The 26,289-nt window shown below is 36.2% G+C and overlaps 1 protein-coding gene across 2 annotated transcripts in view; it reads right to left on the reverse strand.

The window, feature by feature from the left end:
• The window catches only part of pir (pirin), a 120,035-nt gene that overhangs the window by 42,720 nt on the left and 51,026 nt on the right, over positions 1 to 26,289 (reverse strand). For both annotated transcript variants that reach the window (XM_028799802.2, XM_028799803.2), the window contains exon 6: positions 4,388 to 4,472. In XM_028799802.2, coding sequence (XP_028655635.1) covers positions 4,388 to 4,472 — 85 coding nt within the window. The remainder of the gene's footprint in view (positions 1 to 4,387; positions 4,473 to 26,289) is intronic.

Below are 26,289 nucleotides of genomic sequence, written 5' to 3' on the forward strand. Positions count from 1 at the left end.
AGCAATGATTTCAACAATAAATTTCTCTTATTTGCTCTTCAAAGTCGGCACTTTCAATTGGCTATTTCAAAACAACAAATTTCACCAGCTTCTTCTATTTTGTGTTTAGGATCACATATACCTAACACTACCCAGTAGAACTAGTTGGTTGAATCCAGAATTTATTGTTCCAAGAATGACCACCAACTTTCTACTTATTAAGGCACGCAAACACTGAATATCTGCTCATATCTGTCCAAACAGCATTCTTCAAAAAACGTTTTGGATCACTCAAGTGGCTACTTAAACTTTTTTTATAAAACATTGGCTTTCTTCTGTGTATTCATAGGCTTCAACAACAACCAATATGACAAATATCTACAGGTCAGTGACTATTATCATGAGATTCTTTGTAATATCCTGTAGTGTTGTCGTTATTGCTGTGGAGGTGACACATGTAAAGAGTCCTAAAACTGTTTAAATATTCTCCACCTCTGCATTCTCTTCAATAATATACAATAATCAAAGCCAGGTTCTTAGAATCTTTAGTAACATCCTCTTGTATCATGAGCAATAATAACAAATTTTTAGAAATTGTTTAAACCCGGACATGATTCTTTTTCACAAAAACAACAAAAGTAGACTTTGCTTCTAGGGAGGGTCCACAACATCCAAAATGGCTTCTCATTTATTAAATTATATGATTCAACTACCCCCAAATAAGGGAATTATCATAGAAGTTCACATAATTTAAAAAAAACTGAATCAATGAAAACAGTTAAAGACAGAGATATGCAGATTTCATGCTCCAGTATTTAAACATCAATCCATTTTTATTGCTGCTTTGCACATGTAACCAGTTATTAGGGTTTGGATGAAGATCAAATTATATTTGGGTCACAGAAATGCACTAAATGAAGATAAGTCTAAAACATTCTTTTATCACTAATTTGCTTTTTAAAAAATTGAGACAGCCATTAAAAGTACCACAATTTGAAGAACTTTAGTTTCATCTTTTTAAAATAACGAAGCAACTATACACACAATTTGATAATAAAACTTTTTTTTGTGATATCATGCAGTGGTTGCATCAATATAAAACACATTAGCATATTTACTAATCTTTGCAGAGCTCAGTACTTATCGGAACAGGAAAATAATGGACCACCCTCATAAAATAAAAACTAAATGAAGAAGTTATTTATTTTTTTTAGTTTTACATTAGTTTGAAGGCTGCAAACCACACGTGGATTCTTCCTAGGATTATGACCCCGGTATGATGAGGAAGCTTGTGTGCCTCAGAGAGCTTTACAAGTATGCTGTATGGAGATGTGTGCTTCTGATAACTGGTCTATAACTATGGGCCTGACACAGAATAATCCATTAATGACAAAACAAGATGGTTTTACCGAGTATAATTGCCATTCTGCTGGCTTCAATCAGACTCTGTTAATTTCTGTTGTTTTTTTATTTGCCTTTTTTACACTCACTTCTTTGAGTTGCATTAATTAAAAGTCACATTGATGACTAATAAACATAGGATTGGGTCACTCACTAGCTCTCAGCCTTCACATTTGCTTACTCAGCTTGGTTGAGTGACATCCTTTGGAAAAACAGCAACAACAACAACAGCAAACACACCTAAAAGAGACATTGAAGGAAACACACCAAAGTGTAAAACAGGCTGATGGCACAGGCACAACATTCACCAATGTCTACTGTCCTACTAGCCAATATCCAGTCACTGAAGAACAAGCTAGAAGACATCATAACAAGGATAAAGACAACTGGGACTGTAACATCCTTTATTTCACAGAGTCATGGCTAACCTGACAATCCTTGACCCACTGAAACTCTCTGTTTGGTACAACAGCAGGAACGTAACGGTCTTACAATGCTACTACTGCTCGCCCAATATGGATCTCTTGACGATTAAATGCAGACCATTTTGTCTTCTTTGGGACTTTGCTTTGGTTATTGTCACAGCTGTGTATATTCTACCTCAAGAGTACACAAACACTACCCAGACAGGACTGTATGAGACACTCAGTTGGCACCAGAATGATAACCTGGACACTGACCTCATTGTGACTGGCAATTTCAATAAGGCTACTCTCAAAATGGTAATGCCAAACTTTTTCAGTACATTACACGTTCTACCAGAGAGGACAGAACATTTAACCATTGCTATACTCTATATAAAAATGGCTGTAAGGCAAAGAAGCTACCTCTGTTTAGCAAACCTGACCACACCACCTTCTTCTTTATCTCCAGATACAAACAGGAAGTCAAGGCAGGAATCTCCAGTAAAGTGTGAGGTCAGACTAATCAGAGGCCATTCTCCAGGATGCACTGAATGTTACTGACTGAGAATGTTTAGGCATAGCTCTGATGACAACATCAATGTGATTTCTTTTATTGGATATCTCATTAAATTGCACAAAAAATCATCAGCAGCAATTACCCAAACCAGAAACCTTGGGTGAACAAAAACATTTGCAATGTACTAAACATTAGCACTAATGCATACAACTCAGTGCTCATGTCTGGGAATATGGACAATTACAAAGCCACCTCATACAATCTAAAGAGAGATGTGCAAGCCGTTTTGCCACCTTATGAGGATAAGGTGAAAGGGCAATTTGAACAGTCTATGGCAAGGTGTGCAGGCAATAACAGACTATTAAGCAATTATTTTCAACATGGTGATTTCAGACAACTCTCTGGTAGATGAGCTTAATAATTTTTATGTGCACTTTGTCGTGAATGCCGTGGAGTGGTGGCTCTGTGGCTAAAGGATCTGGGCTGGTAACTTGAAAGCTGCTGGTTCAAATTCCGGCAGTGACAGAAGTAATGCTACTCTGTTGGGCCCTTCAGCAAGGCCATTAACCTGCAATTGCTTCAGGTGCACTGTACAAATAGCTAACCCTGCTCTCAGACCCCAAAAAAAACTCTATGGAGAGTTAGGTTGGGGTATGAGAAAACTGACAAATTCCTAACACACGAAATTGTACATGGCAATTAAAAATCACTAAAAAAAAAAATCACCAATGCCAGTTAGCGGTCCAACAAGTCTACAGTGGGGGACTGCTCGGTGAGGAAACAGCAGTGACTTTGTTGGAACACAGTGTAAAGAGAGATTTCAGGAAAGTGAGCAGCAGGTCCAGATGGTAATCCAGGATGTATTTTTATGATCTGTGCAGATCAGCTTGTATCATTGTTCACAGCAATATTTAATCTCTCATTAAACCCATCCATCATACCAACATGTTTTAAAAGATCCACCATTGTCCCTGTACCTAAGAAATAACATCCAATCTCCCTGAATGACAATGGCCCCTTTTGTAATAACACCTATAGCAATGAAGTATTTCAAGAGGCTGGTCCAAAAACCACAAGTACTTATTTCTTCCAAAAGAATTAGATCCATTACAGTTTGCATATCACCCCAGTAGATCCACAAAGAATGCCACCGCCTTGATCCTTCATACAGTATAGACCAACCTGGACAACAAGAGAATTTGATTTATAGACTCTAGTTCTGAAATTAACACAACAAACCTATCTAATGTCATCATTAAGCTCAGGGACTTGCATCAGTGCACTTCACTGTGCAGCTGGATTTTTAACTTCCTGAGAGGTAGTTCCACAGGTGATTCCAAATGGGTGTTCAAACTTCATCATCCCCCACTTTCAACACAGATGCTCCCAGAGGGGTGTATTCCAATTCCACTGCTGTACTACCTCTGTACATGGCTGCATGTGACTTTTAACATCATTGTCGAGTTTGCTGATGATACAGCTATTTAACAATAATGATCATTAATTTGCACTAAGGCAATTCAGTTATACTAATTAAGTTAGAAGATTACTTTTGTACTTTAAAGATAATTGGAGTCCTAAGAAGATTACTATGTGGACAGAGAAAGAATGTGCAAATTAAAGACATAAGGCATCTAGTTTGGAACTGAACCAAGGTCTTATGCACTACTGGGCAATAATGGAACCTATTTTGCCATCAGGCCACCAAATCTCATTTATTCATTCATTCATTTTCTAAACCAATTCCAAAAAAGGATCATCAGTACGTTGGATCCTATGCAAGGAGGCAGAAGACAGCAGTGAATCAGGTGCCAGTTTAGCTCAGGGCACACTCATTCACCCACCCATATTACTGAAACAGGGCCAGTTTATGATCATAAATATGATGAATCTGCATACCTACCTGTAGAAAACCCAAATGAATAAGAATGTAGAAACTCAGTGTAAATGATGCTGCTTTGGTATTTCAACTAAGATCTCCTGAGTTGTGAGGCACCAATGCTAAAAATCACCCAACTTATTACATACAACAGATATGTTATATTAGATACTCAAAAATAGTAAAGCTCATAATTAATGTTCTCACCTACTGGCACTGGTTGAACATGTTTTGCTCCTTTTTCCAATCTGAAATCTAGGTACATAGTTGGCGTTCTTGTATAGACTTTTGACTAAAAAATGAAAAGAGGAAAATATAGAATGTGAATGATTTATTAAAATGCATTACACAAAAATTGATTTAAAACATTTTAAACTCATATCCACCACATAGATACTCCTCGAATAATACTACAGTTTGTGTATCACATATGGGGATTTTGTCCACTTATTACCTAATTCCTTACTTCTTCACATTTTCCCTGTGAGGAAAAACATATCTCTGTACCCCACACCCATTATCAGAATGTCTATTTCTACTGATCAATAATGAAGACAGCTGGACAATTCTGCTGGATCCTTCAGCACCTCTTTATCCTTTTTTCTAAACCTGCAGAGCATGACCACAACAGTCTCAGACATTCTTCATAGTTCCAGCACTTAAATATGGAAAGCATATTGAAAACAGTAGATAGGATGGTTGTGAAACAGGCAGCAACACCTAGTTATAAACAAGTTCAACCCACTTCAATTTTGTATGTCAGATATATATGGAGTTAGATGACGCCCTGATGTACAGGTTCCACATACCATAGCCTGTTCCCACTGGGACAAATCTGGCATTAAAATCAGCACTATGTTATTTGATTTCTCCAGTAATTTTAATACTATCCAGCCTGTCTGGCGAAAGCATAATTTCAAGCCATTTCTGTAGATGCCCATTTGTTATTTTGAATCACTGATTATCTAATTGACGGGAAACACTTTATAGAGTTCTAGGACTGTGTATGAAGAGATGGTGATGAACATTAGAACAATCTAGACAAAAATCTCACCAGTCCTATCCACTTAATTATTCCAAAATAACATCAAGTCTAGTTTTGAAGGTTTCTAAAGTTCTACTGTCTACCACTCCCCACTCATTTTCAGCCCAAACAGGTTGCAAGTCCATCACAGGACCCACTCATATTGCCAAACTGGAACCACCAATTAACCTTACATGTAAGTGTATGTCTTTGGATATGTAAGAGGAAAACCAAAGTACCTAGTGGAAAATCCACACAGAAATAGGGAGAAAATGTAATCTGCATGCAGACACCAAAGAAAAAATTGTCCAAGTCTCTTTTCCAGAAAAATAAATAAATGTTCTTTGCCTGAGAAATCCTATTGCTATACTGATGCAAATACTTTATAATTGCTGTTTATAGAGCTATACAGTGATAATGTAAATTTATCCTTCTGTACTTGCCTACCCTTTGGCATTATAAAAAACCTTGAACATTTACAAGATTGATATATTAACAAAAAATGTAGACACAACAGAGACTATAATCCAAAAGCAAAGCTAAAACTTCAGTCAAGGCTAGGCCATCTGTGTTGTAAGAAAAAAATTCTGTAAAGTGCTGATATCAATTTGGAACATTGGCCAAAACAGTTCATATTCCCTACTGACATGCCAAGAACAATTACTTTTGTTTAAAATGACAAATGACTCTGCCATAGCAGCCTTGATACTTAATAAATGCATGTTAAGATTATCCATCACTTTGCCCATCAATCAATTCATGCATTTTCTATGTTTTATTATTGTAATTATAATTTTAAACAGTTTATACATTTATGACCTTTCAAAAGTTAATTGTACCTCAGTGTGCTTTAAAACATAAAAAGGAACAATGCAAATTGTTACATAAAACAAGTTAGAGCTTTTAAAGCTTTAGTTACTTAAATAAGAAAAAGGGCAGATTCAGCACTTCTTTTGGGATTCATTTTGGGCAAAGTCAAGAACCTCTCAATTGGTGGCATGGTAATATGGGCACCAAAATAAAAAGTAGTGACCTACAGTATATTATGTTACAGGTCATCCAAATAGCACTGGGTAGTTTGGGGCAAAATAGGCATGCATATAATACAATACATATTTTACTTTAGAAAAAAATCCAAAATTTTGACTGGAGAACTATTTAAAATCCAATACAGGCAAACTGAGGTCACATAGGGGAGGTATGACAGTTTGATCTGGAAATGCATACTATGACAGCAATTGAGTGACAGAAATACTGAGTTAGTGGATATGTTGGGGCTCTAGCTGGGAATGCCTTGTTTAATGTGAAGTACTAAATGGTCATAGAAAAGAAAACCAATATAATAATGAAAAGTTGCTCTGTTTAGGGAAATCACAGTTTTTGGTGCCCTCTGGTGGGCCTCAAAAAGAAATGCTGAAGTTCTACTCTTGCCAGGTTCTTGTGGTCAAATGACAGCTTCTGCTGTGCTGTTGGCACATCTTCTGGTAAACCAGGAGACATTGAGCTCCAAAAGAGGCTTCTTTTGTCTACTGTTGATCCACACTAAAGAGGGAAACGGATACTTAATAAACGTTTCAACCTGTGTTTTCTATTAGCAAAGGTCATGTCACTCACTCACCAAGCCTATGTGTGCTACACTATGGTGTTTGTTTAGTAAATGAATTGCATTTCCAAATTACAATAGTTGTAATAATTTCATGTATAGCATGTTTTTTCTTGCATTAACATTTAAAAATCAATTATTTGCTAAGGGTGAATACTGCAGAAAGTGAAACATAGAACATACTATGTTTTGTTAACGCAGAGGTTATTAATAAGATAAGGAAATATCACTTATCGTAGATACTTGCGTATTAGTCGATCTCGCAGATAAAATTACAAAATTTGTTGTGACCCGCGTATAAGTCGAGGGTAAAACTTGACAGCTATCAGAGATAGAGGGCGACAATCAGCTGTTAATTGCGACAAAACTCACTGTCATGTCACAGGCATTCCCTCTGTGCTTGGAGAAATGCTAGACTCATTGACTCGGCAACTAATCCTTGCGTGTGCGTGAGTTGCGAAATGTAAACAAAGGCAAGATGGCGTCGATATGTCACAAGGGAGCGAAGCGAGTGCAGAAAAGAAAACACTCGGCAGACGATGTTTTGCATATTATCGCTGAGTCGGACTCTGATTTTTCAGAATCGGATTTTATTGACAGTGATCAGGAATCGGGCAAGAGAGTGAGAAGCCGGAATCAGCTGATCGGACACCAGTCGATGCCGCGCCAGCTGATCGGCTGCCAGCTGAATGCATTCGCGCAGCCGATGCAGCTACGGCAAGGTTTGCGTGGGAGGAATACCCAGACATTGATCCGTGGGAGCCGAACTGGCTACCGGACTTCACAAGACAGCATGGCTTGCTGTTGGACGCAACAGATCACCCGCTGCTGGACTACTTCAGGCTGCTCTCTCCTGATGCTGCTTTTCAGCTACTGTCAGACGAGACAAACAGGTAGGCAGAGAAATTTTTTTGAATCACGGGCTGCACTTGCATCGCATTGATAGCGTGCGTTGCCTTGGTTCTTTCGATTCCAAATCTGGTTGCACGTGGCAGCTAATGGTATGTTTGTTATCCAAAACCTGCAAAAGGTAACGCTCAAATTCAAGTATTTTCACAGTTTAAAGAATTATTTAATGAAATTAGAAAAAAACTAGCTAATTAGCAATAGTATTGCTGGCTTATAATTATTTCAAAGACCATGGGAAACGGCAGATGACCGGTGACTTAACACCGTGAAGTGTTGAGTGTACAATGTCATTACCCCAAATTCTATGGACAATTGTGTTGCCTGCGGATAAGTCGATCCTATTTTTTTGAATGAATTTTAAGGCATAAATTTTTCAACTTATACGCAAGTATCTACAGTAATTATTGAAAAAAAAAACTGGCCAATTTTATAATACTAATTATCAGTAATGAGTATTTGTTTTTACTATATTGTTTACTGGGGCTTAAAGTAAATGTAAAGATTCTCTTGGGTGGTTACAGTCCTACAGATTATTTTACTTGGTACTGCTGATGGTGAGTACCACAACCTCCTCCACAAAATTGCTCTTATTGTTTCAAGCAGATGTTAAGGAATTGGAGCAGTAACTTCTTTTGTAGACTGAAGAGAGCATTACCAGTACAGTTCCGGGTCATCCAAGAAACAAAAATGAATAAAAAAAAGAGCATCATTAATGTTTCTACTGTTCACCAAGCCAATATGAGGCAATGTATGGCAGCAACACAAGAATACTTGGGAATTACAGCCAGTGTTGCCCATCCCCAATACAACTCTGGCCTGGGGGGAACATGCAGGACCAAAAGTGTGGTCACCAGGAAATATTTGCCATAGGTTACCCAGATGTGATTGTGGGCCTGGGCTTAAAAGAACATGCTGACCAGTGATTTAATCGCTTTGGAGTTGGGAACAAGTATTTGACAAGTGTACAATTGCTTGGAGAAAAAAAGGAAGGCCAAACCTGGAGAAAGAGAGGAGTTTGTTTGAGGAAGGTGAGTGTACTATTGTGAGTAACAGTGGATACATGGAACAGACACAACACAGGGTAGTCAGGGACCTAATTTGGGCAAACCAAGTAGGTCCAGAGACTTTAACTTTGTTGATTACTCTTTTGTGTGTCATTTCTCTGCTGTATTTCTCCTTACATTGTTAATTCCTGACCCTCACACATTTCTTGATAATTAGGTCTCCTGTGTCTTGTTATCCACAGAGAGGTAAGATCTTGATGTATATTATGAAGAAGTAGTTCAAGCTCAAAGCATTTCAACCTCATCATGAACCATACATGCAATTGCTATCCACTTTAAAATAAAATACAAGGAGAAAAAAACAACTTTTTTTAATTTGCCCTTTATTACATAAATAAATGTATGTACTGAACCATTTCTAATCTGTTCATTATGTTTTTTGAGCAATTATTCATACTAATTTTATAGTATTTCTACTCTCTGTTGCTGGGTCAGCACAGGGGATATCTGAATAGATCTATTTCACTGCAAAAAATGAAATCTAAGCAAGTATTTATACCAAAATGTTAAATCTTGTTTTCCTTATTATAAGTACTACTGATTTATCAAAAAACTTGTATTTATAATTATGTTGGATACTTTAAGATATCTTGTCAAGTAAATTTTGCATATTGGGAGATTTTTTTGATAAATAAAAGCAAAATAACTCCTATTTAAAGTTTGTTGTCCAGTTTTTGAATATGCATTTTTTGCACTGATTAGCAAAAAACACAGGGGAAAAATATCATTATGTAGCAATATAAAATAATTTATTTATTTAATTTAAACAATATTTATGTGTGAAACAGAAAAAAAGCCCTCTGTATAAGAGTTAGTGATTTCTGCACTGATATCTGTTTGTTTATCTAAGAGTTGAACAGAAATGGAAAGTTGGAAGAATCTAAAAGCATGTAAGCTACATAGGAGCTAAGAGTGCCCCTGCAATTTGATGCTTTGGATTTCAAAGTAATGTAAACAGCCTTCTGCAAGACACAGCTAAACATGTTTGCACAATTTGCTACTTGCAAAAATCACAAAATTGTTCACGGTTTATTGTTGAAGTATTAGATTAAAATTATACCATGAGCACAGACCCATGTATGTAAAATATCTTGATGTCATGGTGATATACTACATTTATATTCATAGTTACATGATTTTCAACATAACTTTGACATCATTAGAAATAGAACTAGGGTGTTGTACTGTGTTAGCCATTATGAATGTGGAGAAAAGCCAAGCAAAATGACACCTTCGATTGGCTAACTAAAAAGATTACAATATGCAAGCTTTCGAGGCAACTCAGGCCCCTTCTTCAGGCAAGATGTAATCATTACATCATTACATCTTGCCTGAAGAAGGGGCCTGAGTTGCATCGAAAGCTTGCATATTGCAATCTTTTTAGTTAGCCAATAAAAGGTGTCATTTTGCTTGGCTTTTCCTCTACCATCATTAGAAAGAAACATTTTCGGTGGAAGATAAATAAACTGTGTATACCTTACTGCTGTGACATTACTTTTTATTTAAATTTTTAAACACTTTTACAATTAAAAGTTCGCTGGTTTAGATAATAGCACAGACATTTTAAAATCACAATTCAGTTAGTCTCAATGACCTGTCTCATTTACAAGCAAATACTTTGCTTAATAATGAATAAATGCACAACTGAAGTTTGCAAAGGATTATAAATAATATTTTTTCAACAACTGAATTAAAGTTGGGATTTAATCTGGTGGTATGTCGGATGTGACATTAGGAAAGAAATAAACAATTGGAACAGAATAGTTAAGTCAATTATGAAGCGAACCATGAAGCACAAAATACTGGAGCAGAATGTCAGCCCATTTGTCATCAGCTAAAGCTGAACCAGAAATGGATCTTACACCAGGTGAATAACATAACAGATGTTTTTTTTTTTTTTTTGATAAATTGCATCTGTTGGATTGACAGGCTTGTTGGGATGGATGGCTTGCTGTTCTCAAAATTGTTTTAAAATCCTAATCCACAGTAATCTGAAAATAAAACAAAGACCTTTAAAATGACTATCAAAAAATCTCATCACAGTGATGTGGGGAGTGTTGAAGTGGTCTAAACATACAAGAAAATTCTTAAGCACCACACAGTTCACCTAGGTGAGAACAAGCAATCCTTCAATTTATATAAAACATCTGTTAAAAAGAATAATTTTATTTAATCTCTTAAACTGCAGCACACTTTTAACTGTTGGAAGTAATCAGTGACTGTTTTTTTAAAACAGTATGTTAAAGCACCAACATGGGGGAAGCCTATCTAGATTGAGTTTTTTGTAATAATCAGGACAGAATTGATGGTGTAGAGATGACTGAACAACTATGGTCAAGTGACCATAATATATTACAATTCTCAGTGTTTCGGAAGAGTGTGGATGGGTAGACTTAAACTGGAACTTTGGCAGGGCAAATTTTGGGCAGATGCAGCAAAGTCTATGGATGATAGACTGAGATAAGCTTTTAAGTGTGAAGATAGTCGAGGAGTAGTGGAACACGTTAAAAAACGTTTAACATGTAATGCAGGACAGGAGAGGTACATACCTAAATTTGGAATTAGGAGGAAATTAAAAAAAACAAACTCTGCAGTGGTTTAATAAAGAGTTGAAATACAAGCTGCAAAGGAAAGAAAAGCTGTATAAGGCATATAAGACTAATAACTCCAATGTGAATTGTAGGGCGTATGAAAACATGAGGGCAACTACTAAGGAAGATAGTAGGGAGGAAAATAGTAGATAAAGTGAAAGATGACCCAAAGAGATTCTTTCAGTATTTTAGTAGTGAAAGAACAGTCAAGGAGGGAGTGAAATGCATCAGGAATAGTAAAGGGGAATTCAAAAATATGGACAGTGAAATAGCAGACACTCTAAACTTGTATTTTTCTGCGGTCTTCACATGTGAGGAATTAGATAACCTCTCAGTGGTAAAAGGGCACTACTAAGGAGGTACGGAGTGATTTTGAAATTGAAGAGGGAGAAGTACTGCTTAGATTAAATAGGCTGAAATTAAACAAATCACAAGCACCAGATAATACTTAGCCTTGATTTCTTAAGGATATTAGCAAGTATATATATAAAATCTTGACGCATATTTTAGGGAAGTCATGTTGCACTGAGGAATTTCTGAAGGACTGGAAAATGGCAAATATTATCCTGTTATATAAAAAGGGTAACTGGGCAGATCCAAGGAACCATAGGCCAGTAAGATTACCATGCATCACAGTAAAATTAATGGAAGGAATTATTAAGGGAAAGATTGAGCAACACATGACAAAAACAGGAGTTTTACTTGGATATGGGTTGGTATGGGTTCAGAGAGGGAGGACATATTATACCAACATGCTTGAATTCTCTGAGGAAGCAACAAAAGGATATGATCAAAATGGAGCAAATGATATTATTTATTTTGACTTACAGAAACTATTTGATACATTTGACACATGAGAGGTAGGGCATCAAAATAAAAAGAGTGGGAGTTCAGGGTGATGTTTGTAGATGAGTACAGAATTGGCTCAGACAGAGGATGTAGAGGGTGATTGGCTGATGTTAAGAGCAGTGTTTCACAGGGGTCAGTGCTAGGGCCACTGTTACTTTTAAAATATATAAAATAATTTGGATAGGAATATAAGTAACAAACTGGTTAAATTTTGAGATGATACTAATCTAGGTGGATTGGCAGGTAATTTCAAATCTTTTGAATCATTACAGAGGGACTTGGACAGCATCTCTGCTGGGCTAACAGAATATTAACACCACGATGTGTAGAGTACAAGTCCAAGGAGGTTATGCTATAACACACTGGTGTGGCTCCATCAGGAGTACTGTGCACAGTTTTAGTGTCCAGACTACGAAAAGGACATAGCAGCACTGGAAAAAAGTCCAGAGAAGAGTGACTAGGCAGATTCCATGGCTACAGGAGATGCATTATGAAGAAAGATTTAAGGAGCTGAGCTTTTTTAGTTTAAGCAAAGGAGACATTATTGAAGTGTTTAAAATCATAAAGGGAACTATTACACTGAATTGAGATTGTTATTTTAAAATGAGTTCATCAATAACACGGAGACACAGTTGGAAACTTGTTAAGGATAAATTTCGCACAGATATTAGCGAGGTTTTCTTTACACCGAGAACCAGTGACACATGGAATTAGTTGCCAAGTACTGTGATAGACAGTAGGAATTTAGGGACTTTCAAAACTAGACTTGATGTTATTTTAAAAGAATTAAGTGGATAGGACTGGCAAGTTTTGTTGGGCTGAATGGTCTGTTCTCATCTAGATTGTTCTAATGTTCTAGTAACGGACTGTTACGCTTTTCTAAAATGTAACAACAGTTTAACTAATAACAAAGGACTGAAGGATAGCTATTGACCAACTACAACTTGAATACAAATTTAGTACGTTTTAATTTTATTTTTCCTCCATTATTAGTCTAACAAAATATTACAAGCAGTGCTTTATGTAACAACTGAACACAGAAAAGGCACTATTTTGACAGCTGTAACTCTGAATAAAACATTAAAAAGTTGCTGTTTAAAGATAAAGAAAATTTAAAGGATTAACAGAGCTTACTTAAGAAAACAAAAACAAATCTGCAAATATTCTAAGGAAACACTTTGGGCATTTAATTAAATAGAAAATGTATTTATTTTTTAAGTTTAAATAGAATAGGGTATTCTTCTCTCACTTTCTTAGAGAAGGTGATTTGGGATTTTTCATCTAATAAATAAAGCTGAATGTATGTTTGTATGTCTTTGTTTCACATGCAAATCCACACTATTGAACGTATCTCTAAAAATTTGCACAGATTCCCCATTTGTACAAGGGAGGACCATGGGCTCTGTTTTGTTCTATAATTGAGCTGGTGACCCAGTCTAGGCAGCACCAGTTAGTGCCCCCAACCGCAGCAGTGCTAGGTTCTCCTTCTAATATTTAATAAGATATGGTGACAATGGAGCAATGTGGCATAAAATACCACAACACATTTTCACTACATGATATAATACCATCCTGTAACATTCTGAATATTGTTGCAAATGGAGTAATAGGAGTTAAAAGTAGATTTAATAATGTCTGGCTAGTAGGCAAATCTTTTTCCTCAGTAAGGCTGAGAGGGCAGGTGCCCGATGATATGGCTTACAATTTGGAACTTGAAGTAGCCTGAGTACATTTTAGGCAGATCAAGTTGTGATACTTGAGTGTTGTACAAAGTTTAGTTGAATTAGATCATGCTATGCAGTGATTGCTAAGGAGTAAATGTTGTCAGTGGCTGATTGCAGTTATAAATCTGAAATTCTGATTGTAAGATCCCACTCCTAGGACTGCCTAACGTTATTTAAGGAGAATAGGTTTCAAAGATAATGGTAGAGTGTAGAAATACTGCATTTATTTTAATTTATCTTCATTTCGGAATGACTGTGTAGTTTTATTACTTAAATTAAGATTAGGGAAGCTTGTCAAATTTTACAAAAAATTTGGACTTGTAGTTGATAGAAACAAAAATTGGATGATTAAAAATTACATTTGTAATGTAGATCTCTGAATGATTTAATATAGAATTCTTTAAGGGCCCCTAGAATCTCCCTTATATTATAAAGGACAGTTGAAGAAAGATGGTTATCATGCACAATTGATATATCCAGGGATTTGGTTAAATGTTTTTAAACTGGTACCATATTCTGAGTAAGTACAATATTCTGAATGGTGAACCACCAGATTCCTACTTGATTGACAAAAGAAGTTAGTAGTACATGGCAAAGCATATGAGGAGGAGCTGCAACAGGATTTCCTTTCCAAAACTAACTAAGAAGGTATTCATTTCTTGCTTCTTCCTTCCAAAGTCTTAGAATTCATATGTTTGCAATCCGGTAGGAGAAAAGGTAGCTACACAGTGTTTTATCCTCTTCTTCTTTAGACAGATTTATTTATATTTTTTAATCTGCAGCCTTCTTGCTTTCCAAATAAATTTGGTTACAATTTTGTCCAAAACAATTATATTATTTATATATATATATATATATATATATATATATATATATACATATACACACACACACCTACATCATTCCTACATACACATGCACATATATACACATACAGTACACATACATACACATTTTATATAAGGATGTTCATATTGACACTAACTCTCCCCAGGTAAAGAGATGATATTTATTCAAATCTATGCTCATACAAAAATTAAATTTACATAAATTGTGATTCTAAAATATTAGAATGGTTGTGAAAAAGTAAGGTAAAACTGAACAAATTCAAGCATAAGCATGACAGTACTAATGGAGGAATACTGTAATATGCTCTTATTAATCTTTTTTATACATGTATTTATGTGTTATTAATATTAAATATGGCCTCTGGCTTATTACCATCAACTTTAAATTAATTTTTAAATAAATATATGCTATTGTCATTGTAGACACAGACCCAAGTGGTCAACTCGTAAATAAATATATGCTATTGTCATTGTAGACACAGACCCAAGTGGTCAACTCATCTCAAGTGTCACCTGGACAAACTGCAAACATGTAAGCTGTCAAAAAGTGTGCAAAGAGGACTGGAAGCCTACCTAGATCTGTATCATGTGAGAATGTAAGAGACTCTGGGAACATTGAGTGCAATATATTAAACGTTTCCGTACTCAACAGGTAGCACTGCGATCTCTATCACCTATTGAATCTTCTAAAAGAAAGCTTGTCCAAGAGTGAAGATTTGGAAGAAGAATAAAAGTAAGGTGGAAATGACTCAGATCTGGACTGACTCCATAAATGTAGAATATTTGATCGCTTTTAAATAAGTTGGATGAACTTTTACATCTCAGGGTGAGCCATGGTGAGTTCAGGTACTATGGCATTTATTTCTTGAGGAGAGCAAGCTTTAACTTCTTATTTCAGATGCTAATTTAATGCTGGATGGGTTTCATCTGATAAAATCAGAGGGAGTGGAAAAGACAAAAGTGGGACTGGAAATAAATGAATAAGTAATGGTTAAAAGAAAGCACATTAAAAATAAAACTACAATGTGTTATCCAGTCCCTGAAATACTGACTGAATTCATCCACATTACTGCAAAGGAAGATAAGTTAACTGATTAATGTTTATTAACTCAGGAACAGAAGTATTCCACTTCGTATTAATATTCCAATGAGTGAATCGTTCTGACCCTAGAATGCTGGTGACTTAACCATGGGAACATTGGAACAAACTTACTTTATTTAGCATGTTCCATTTGTGGACACAACAAGCTGGACCTGCTTTATCTCGAATGTCAGTGCTTTTAAATGAAAACCTGCAGTAGAACTGAGCAGATCTGATCATCTTACAAGCTGGTTATCAAGAGCAGCAGCTCCCTTATTCAAACCAGAATTTTTATGTGTTGGTGTTTTTTTTTATATAATATTTATATGTATTTTTAACTTCTGTAACTAAGCATTTCACTACAATTTGCACAACCTGTTTAATTGAATATGACAAATAAATGTGATTTGATTTTTAATTTGATTTTACATTCTACAAAACTTCTACAGTATTACTTAATATAGTTAGTAATGATAAAAACTGATAGGTCGTATAAAGTAGTTATGTCATCTGCATAAAGGGATAATTTTCTGTTAGACATGTGCTTGTTTATGAATACAAACAGCATGAGGTTCAACAGCATTGGGAAATTCCATTGACAGCTAAGGGCTGCCCTGCCTGGATCTGCACTCTAAAGTAAATATTTAAATAATAAAATTTTATATTATTCAGAAGAACAGCTCTTATAATATAGAAATCACAGTCTAGATTATGTAAATAAGTTGGGTCGCACCCCAAATTTATCGAGTATGGTAAATAAATAGATATCCTGTATCCAATTAATCAAAAGTTTTGCCTGGGTCAAGATATAGCTCCACCTCAGGAAGCTAAATGGATACAGAGGATATATATCACAATGGTCATTCTTTGATGTTTTGAAAGTATTTGGTGTCTTTTAACAAATCTAGTTTGATCTTTTGAAATTATTAATGGAAGAACATTTTCATTTTTTTCTATGACCTTTACTAAAAGTCTTAACACATTGATGTTCAGTAATGAAATTAGTTCTCTTTTTGTCTTCCTTGAACATAGCCAGTGCTAACAGACTTAATTGATTATAAAACTCTGATGGGTATACATTTGTTCTGATATTTTCCAGCCTCTGAAAAGATATGAAATCATCTTGAATGTCAGAAACATTCAGAGGTTAATTCAGCTCCTCTGTATACAAGGTGCAACAAGATGTGGCATTATAAGTTCATTAAAATAGTCTTTGATAAAAGAGTCATTTGGCTGTGAGTCAAGACTTTTGGCTGTGTATGACAACTTCCTTAAATATACTGCTTTTTTCTTTATGTTCAATGACATAAATTCCACTTGCTTTATTGATTACTGTAATATCACTGTGGATTTCCATCTTATGCAGCTTCTGAAGAATTTCAGTTTGCTAGGCCCCTTTTTTGTTGTCTACCCTGTGTTGTTTGTAGTTATGATCAAGAAAAAAATGTAACCTAAGTCATCACTAAATTTATGATACATAAATCTGGACACAACATTTAGACTAGGCGATTAGAGTAACTTGGGATTTATTTCATACAGTAGATGTTTTGAAATTTTGTGCTGTTGTTTAAGATGGGTCTCCACTGAAGGAATTTTGTGATATGTGTTCTCAATGAACACTTGAGATTAAAAGTTTTTTCAGGGCCATCATCTTTACAAATAATGGGGGTTAGTAACAGATTAAACAAACTATTATGATCTGGGATGTGAAGATATTCCTTTAAAATTAATACTTTTCTGAAATTTTTTAACAGACACATCTACTGTATTTAGCTCATAAAAACCTGAGTTCTATTAATTTTATTAACTGGGTAAAGATTTACACATTTACAGTATATGGAAAATTAAAGATAAAACAAAACAAAATTCTGTGTTTTAGTATACTATTGACTTATACTTGGATAGACAAGACCTAAAATAGTAACAGTAACTTATGTCTTTTGTAAAAATAAATTTCCAAATGAAATACCCAACCTACCACAGCTGTAACAGACAGAAGATTACAATATAATTAGTTTAATGGTGTTATAAGTTGCCTTATCTTTTGTCTTGTGAGTATCTTTCAGTGAAGAAATATGAATTACATTAGTGTAATATAAATGATCAAAGTCATATATATGCTTTAAGTTCCCTTTTCTGGTACCATTAGAGTTTTGAAAATACTAATAAACAGGACCATAACTGCATAAGAAAGGCATAAGAGCACATATTCTTGTTTTACATTTCCTGTTAGATGTCCAAAGTCAGGAAAGCACAACTGCTAAATTTTACATTAAAAGTAAAATACACTTTACTGTGATGTAAAAAAGTGGTTTAAAACTAGTTTTTTATAAATATAATATGTTCTAGCAACAGAATATTAAGTAAATTGTGTAATTAAACATGGTGACCTGAGTTTTTTTAATAGTGAATTTTCAGGTTAAGTGTACATATTTCTGATACTGCTTTATTAAATTGAAGTAACTGTCATTTTAACTTACAAAGCAATGAGAAGTATTTTTTGCTACTGGTACTGGTGGAGACATATCAAATATACTGTACATGGTGTGATGATGTAGTGCCCCAGCACAGATGAACAAAAAGCACTTATGGCAGCTAGAAACTGCAATAAATTCCAATAAATATGCAAACCGTGTAGATTAAAAATATAAATATCCGGCATAAGCATACAATATGTGCAAGAAAACAAACAGACAATACAAGAAACTGAGGAATACTGATTGTAAGTACAAATACTTCCTATGTGGAGTCTTTAAAAATTTCACTAACTTTGTTTTCTCATTCTTTGTAATGTGATTCATAATCAAAACAATCAACAATCAATCAACAAATGATCAGTGGTATACTAAGCAATCAAAAATTCATTCAAGGTTATTTAATTTACATTTTTTATTCCAAATCAAATCAAATCAAATAATTATTAGCAACCCTTTCCTAAACAATTTGTGGAGTTTTGTGAAAAAAAAGGCCAACTACAAAGTAGTCCCTATATGATAATACATCAAAAACCTTAACAGAACCCAGCTTGTAACAAATACAATTCCTCTCACTCCAACATAAAGCTGAAGCTTAATTTCTCAAAAGCAGAAGTTAGCTTCCTTGACACTACCATTCACCTGAAAGATAACACCCTTGTGACCTCTATTTTTCACAAACCAATGGACAGATGGTCAATACCTGCGAAGTGATAGCTTTCACCCTAAACATATAAGGCACTACATCATTTTCAGTCAAGCAATACGTTACAATTGTATCTGCTCAGACCCGACAGACTGGGATAAACAGTTGCAGGAGCTTAGACAAGATTTCATTAGACATGGATATACCGTCAAAACAACAGACACTCAAATAAGAGGAGCTACTGCCATATCCAGAGACAACCTTCTGGTATGTAAAAACAAAGACAAAAAGACAGGCATCCCCCTTAATGTCACCTATAACCCACATCTTAAAGCACTTCGCCACATTATACAAGAAATTCAACCGATACTAAATAATGACACGCCGAGAGATGTACTCGCAAAACCTCCTCTTCTGGTGTACAGATAACTACCAATCCTGCATCAGCTAATCGTCTGAAGCTACTGGATTGAACCAACAGAAAATGGTACCTCTCCCTGCCTACAGAAAAGATGTAAAACATGTGCTCACATTTCTAATACAGGTCATGTAGTTACATCACACTACTATCAAGAACATTACATAAAGGGATCATTTTCTTGCAGATCATATAATGTGGTCTACATAATTCCGTATACGACATGTCCCAGCACTGCAATTTATGTGGAAGAAACACTCCACCAAAGAATGAATTTACACAGGTTCCATGTTAATTGTGGCAATAAAAATGTTCCTGTAGAAGCTCACTTCAGTAGCAACAGACATTGTGGGAAAGACTATTGCTGGTTTTTCATGCTTTGGTTTACAGACTTGGTTTCGTTTTGCAATTGGGACTACTTAGAGTTGTGCTGTATTAGAACATGCCAGTATTCTTTTTCTTCTTTTTTTAATGTTTATAGTTACAATATTCACTCATGTTTGGCAAACAAAATTCAACTTAATCTACCATGAAACAGACCAAACATATGTTAAAATTTGTTTAAATAATGAAAACCATCAAACACAGCATTTTTGAAATCCTTTTATGTTCAAGATTTATTCAAAGCTGTTAACAATTATGCCTGGCAAAGCTTTTTGATGTAGATCATATTGGAATCATCAGGATGGCGGAAAAAAAAGAAACCCTCAAGTTTACACAAAAAGCATGACAGAATCTGGTCTTACTACAGTGTACTTTTAGAAAGAAAGTGGTGAACATATTCATTTGTGATATAACCTTATTATAGTATGTGATGGATGGATGGCTGGGGCCCATGTCTGGCCGGGACGCCTCTTCACCACATCTGCCAAGGGGACAAGGGTGGGAAGCCCAGTATTTCCCCCTGGACGCTAGATGGCAGCCTCCCTGGGTTACAGTGGTGCCTTGGACTCCCCCAGAGCTTCATGGGGATTGGAGTTCTGTGCAGCTATGTGGGGTTCCGCAGGTGCCGCCAGGGGGTGCTGCAACAGGAGCGGCTGGCCCCTTTTGGGCACTTGTATCACCTTACCCGGAAGTGCAGCCGGATGTAACTAATCAACCACCTGGAGAACTTCCAGGTACCCAATAAAAGGGAGCCAGTGACCACCACTCGACGGCCAGAGTCGGGTGGAAGGAGGACAAAGCTGTGGAGGAGTGGTGGTGAAAGAAAGAGAGAGGGGTGTGGTGCCTCAGTGCTTGGGACTGTGTTGTGGCTGGAGGGATTATGGGGAAGACGTGCCCTCCAGCTGAAGAAAAATAAAAATCTTTTTGTTTTATACGTGCCTCCTGTGTCAAGTCTGTGCCGGGTCGGGTGCAATATAGCGCTTTTCTTACAAGTAAATACAAGTAGTGATATAAGACAGAAATTTCCAAATGGATGACCCAACCCCACATTTATGATTTATGAAACATGATGTGTGAAAAATGATTTATGAATACAGTATATTAATTATGAAATATGTATTATGAAATTTACCCACACCCTGAATAATTATAAAATTTATACCATTACCCCCAAATTATGAATTATGATACTTATGCCCCCCGTCCTGACACGTAACGTCATTGTAAAAACATCAGATTCAAAACTAATAATAGGAGCCTCATTTAAAAATTACACTTCTCTTGCTTGTAATACATAGCCAAGCAAGTGTGCACCTTTTAGCACTTATTAAAATAATTTGAAATGTGCCCATCGTTCATATGAAAATATGCAAAGGTTTTAAGGAATGTAAATGTAAAGGAATGTAATGTCATATTTTCATAAATCATATTTTCACACATCATGTTTCATAAATCATAATTTGGGGAGGGTTTAAGGTCATCAATAATCCATTTGACAGTTTCTGTCTTATGTTACTACGGTCATCAATCATCCATTTGACAGTTTCTGTCTTATGTTAATTCTGACACAAAATAGATTTACACTTTAAAAGTACACAGAGATCTGAACAATATTAAACATTACAAATGATATTTGTTTAAAAAATAATTACATTCATCTACTAAAATTAGAAAAGGATGAATTAAAAGTGAAATTAAAACAATGTTTTATGGGAGCACAATGTAATAAATATATATATATTTTTTTTTTTACCCAAGAGGATTTGGCTGAAATGCCTGGATGGCTGAAATATACAAACATTTAAAAAAAAATGGCTTCTGAAATTTAAATATGCATAAATCATTATCACCAAATAAACTTCCTAATATTTGAAAATTAGTTTTCTTTTTTATTTATTTAGAGGAGGAAATCAAAGTAAATGTGAATGATTTAAGATTTACAGTAAATGTCTGAATTTTGGGGTTTGGCAAGTGTGATATAATAATTATTTTAGAAAATGTTTAAGAAAAAAGAAGATTTTCCCCAGTATCTATTTAAAAAAATAAATTACTTGTATTGTCCAAATGAGCGGCACGGTGGCGCAGTGGTAGCGCTGCTGCCTCGCAGTAAGAAGACCTTGGTTCGCTTCCCGGTTCCTCCCTGCGTGGAGTTTGCATGTTCTCCCTGGGTCTGCGTGGGTTTCCTCCGGGTCCTCCGGTTTCCTCCCACAGTCCAAAGACATGCAGGTTAGGTGCATTGGCGAACCTAAATTGTCCTTGGTGTGTGGGTGTGTGTGTCCTGCGGTGGGCTGGCATCCTGCCTGGGATTTGTTCCTGCCTTGCGCCCTGTGCTGGCTGGGATTGATTCCAGCAGACTCCCCCGTGACCCTGTGCTAGTATATAGTGGGTTGGAAAATGACTGACTGTATTGTCCAAATTAGTTTTCAGACCTAACAATATAATAATCCATATTACTAACCGAGAATGCTAAACCGGATGATGGACGCAGGCACATCCGGCAATGGGCCGTAGCTGCAAAAAGACGTACTGCGCAGGCGCAAAAAGAGTCCGCGAGAGTCGGCTGAGGAGCCGAGAAAGGCGGACAAAAGAGGGCGAGAGAGGCGGATGAGGGGCCGCGAGAGGCGAACAAGACCACAGAAAAAAGGAGTGAGCACAGGAAAAATGGAGAAATGAGGAAACGCAGGCAAAGCACGAAACACATTGCACACGAGACTAGACCCAAAAAAAAAAAAAAAAAAAAAAAAAAAAAAGAGGCTCGCGCACAACAGCAAGGCACCCCCCCCCCCCCCCCCTACAGGCACCGGACGGGACACACACCAAGAGGGGGATTCAACAAGCCCATGGAACACAAAAAAAGAACACAAAACCACCCCACAGACCCTACAAGCAAGGGACGGGACACACACAAACAGGGGGATTCAACAAGACAGAGGAACACAAAAAGAAAGAAGACGCTCGCGCGACAACAATCCTCAACCCCCCCCCCCCACACACACACACACATCCATAAGAAGTGACACCCAAAGCCACATATTCTAAAGTGAACATCAACACCTTCACACTAGACAGCATAGGTGTCAGCATTGGTGGATCTTCTTTCAATAAAGCACTATTAACCGTTCAACTGCAGAAAAGGAAACATATTAACAGTGACTGTAATCCTCCTTATTACTTATCCATATTTCGCATGCTGAGAAAGAAACAAGTCATGAATACACGGTCACGGGTACAAAACGAAAAGGAAAGGATAACACGAACAAACACACTAACACGAAAGAAACAACAAAATAGACGGCTATGCAGCATAGGTGGATCTCATTACAATAAGGCACTATTAACCGTTCAACCGCAGAAAAGGCTCCATATTAACAGTGAGTGCAATACTCCTTATTACTTATCCATATTTCTAAAAGAAAAAATGACTCGACTCCAAAAACGCAAAGCTCAACTAAAGCTTCTAACTAACGATGTACCTAAAAGTAAAAACTTTATGAACTGCATTAGATCCTACAATACTTCATTTAATATGCACAAATCTACATCCTAGATCCACATGACGCAAACTATCAATCAAAGTGCTGCATCGCAACAGGCACGGATTCAAAACGAAACACCTCCCGTCTCAGACATACGTTAATGGCAGCGAAGGCTACAACGGGCTTCTCACACAGCACAGGCAAATCGATTACAGCTCCAAAACAACACGTCCCAAATACTACACATGCAACAACGCGCCTCTCAAACGGCACAAGCAAAACATACACCAGGAAAATTCATTCGGATTAATGAATGTCATTTGCAATCATTCTCATTCAGTTCACTTCCCTGAAGAAACAACTGGCAATACAAGTTATACATTTACACGTTGTTGTCAAAAGGGTCAAATTAGACTGCCTTCTTTACATTCATATACTGAATATCTACAGAAGCTTATAACTGACGATGTACCTGAAAGTGAAATCTTTATCAACTACATTAGATCCTACAAATCGGAATCCACTATGAACATTAACGGTGGCACTGCACGTGACATCCGTCTTGAAAAAATGTTGTTTATTGATGAATGTTCAATGGCATGAACAAACGTTTATGAATAATAATATTCGATTTGGAGGAAAGGTACTTTTATGAGGAGGAGATTTTAGACAGTGATTAGCTATTCTTCCAGATGCCATGCACTCAGCTATTGTTCAGTGCACCTTAAAATACGCAGACAATTGGCATTGCTTTCAAAATATACAGTTAGTAAAAAAGATACGATGTCAAGAACCAGATCATAACAATTGCTTATTACAACTGAGAGATAGTACACTCACCAATACAGATGGACTTCAGCCACATATTATTACAATTCCTCAAGCCTTTATCTGCGACAACTTAGTTACAGAGAGATTTGGAACAGCAATCTCATTAGACCAAATGCCCCTTTTAACACAACGCACTATATTATGTCCAAAAAATATTAATGTGGAAAACATAAATACCGAAGTCATTGCATTACTTCCTGGAGACACACAACTCTTTCTAAGCTCTGACAAACTTGACTCTGATCACAACAATAACCATCTTAAATGACCTTACAAGTTCTGAGCTGGAATTACCTTTTACACTTAAACGGCGTGTACAAAGAAATTTTCAAATAAACCTTTACACTGTGCCACACACTTTATTGTTTGCTTTCTATTTGCATCATCTACACCGTCACACTATTCTATATCTCATTCATACATCACGCTCTTTGTCATTTCACAACACCAGGGGTTGGCGAGCAAAGCGAGCAGGGGGCGGAGCCCCCTAGTTACTATTATAAATGATACGTAAACAGAAACAACTATGAGTCCTTGTTTTAAGGAGATACCAAGCATCATTAAGTACAGACTACAAAATAAGTTATCAAGTAAGTAAGCTGTTAACTAAAATGCTTTGTTTTGAAGATCACCTAAACAGGTCCCAGTACATCCCACCCAAATAGGTGATAAAAGAGACTGAAATGAGGTTAAAATCAGATTTTATTCTGAGAATGTTACTTTAATAGTATGGCTAATGTAAATAAAGCTGGGCAAAATGTTAACAATTCCGGTGTGTAATTTAGATAGATAGATAGATAGATAGATAGATAGATAGATAGATAGATAGATAGATAGATAGATAGATAGATAGATAGATAGATAGATAGATAGATAGATAGATAGATAGATAGATTTATTAATCCCAAGGGGAAATTAACAATTGACAATTTCACACATATCATACTAAATACCAGTGACAGAATATAGTTGACATCTTCAGGAATACACATTTGGCTTTTAATAGATGTAAAAAAATAAATATCAATAAAAGAATCTGTTGTATTCTGGTATAAAAATGCTTAGGATATAAAGTTGCAGAAACCCACGTAAGAACTACACAAGTCACAAGGGTTTGTCTTTGACAGATTCCAAACAATTTTCTTTAATGTTTCAAATTTTCTCCTTTCATATTTCAGCATCCATACTGTCAAGCCCATTTTTCAAGGTTCCAGACACAATAAAATAAAACAAACAATGCCCAAAGCTTCATGCTCTATCTTGCCCCGTTCTACTACATGCCCTACACTATCTTTAATCTCCTTATAATTCTTCCTTTTTGGTTTGGTTTTTGCACTTTTTGCTCTTAAAGCTCCACCTCCTCTCATTTGATGCTTTGTGCTACTTCTGACAGGCTTCTGGGTCAGCTGTCCCTCCCGCCTTTTGTGCTGGAGTAATGAAGATCTGGACAGTTTTAAAATAAATTTATAGCATGTTAATATGCCCACAATGTGTACATGCTTAATAAGAATACATTTACCCAATGAACATCATACCTCTTCTCCTTCTAGACATTCTTCTCCACAAATCAATCGCATTACACTTTACAAGCCTGGGAAGGTTCACAAAGGCAGTCGGAGACTCCTGGGGCAACGGGTAAATAGAATCTTGCACAAAATAAATGGGGATCACAGGGAAAAGCAAATCATGTGATTCTAGAAGATGATCGGGAACACTGAAAGAGTGAACACAACTTCAGAAACAGTGCCAGAATAGTTGTAGCTAGTTTCAGTAACTGTTACTTTATGAGGCATTCACTGTGGCCATAACGTAGACTGTTCTGACAGTACAACTGTTAACTGTTAAATAAATGTGCATTGCATTATTATTCTGGACTAGCGCCGCATAATTATGTATTGATGGGTGAACACTTCCTGAACGACAAAGTTGTCCAAGTGGGGTGGGTTTGTGGATACCACTGTCAGTGAATGAAAAGGTGAACCTCTGGAGAGAGCAACATACAATATTGTTCGTGACTGAAAGCGAGATCGTCTGTGACGATAGAGGCCACGCTGGTGAAAGTTACTTCGTCGGTAGGGATAAGTTTCAGCACTTGTTCATTAAGGTGTAGCGAGTCTTCGTTGTTGACGCTTAATATAGCTTGCGTACCAAGTTGTTCCGGAGTCACAGTTGAGAAACACTTTTTTA

This window comes from Erpetoichthys calabaricus, chromosome 4 (assembly GCF_900747795.2).
Source record: "Erpetoichthys calabaricus chromosome 4, fErpCal1.3, whole genome shotgun sequence".
Lineage (NCBI taxonomy): Eukaryota > Metazoa > Chordata > Cladistia > Polypteriformes > Polypteridae > Erpetoichthys > Erpetoichthys calabaricus.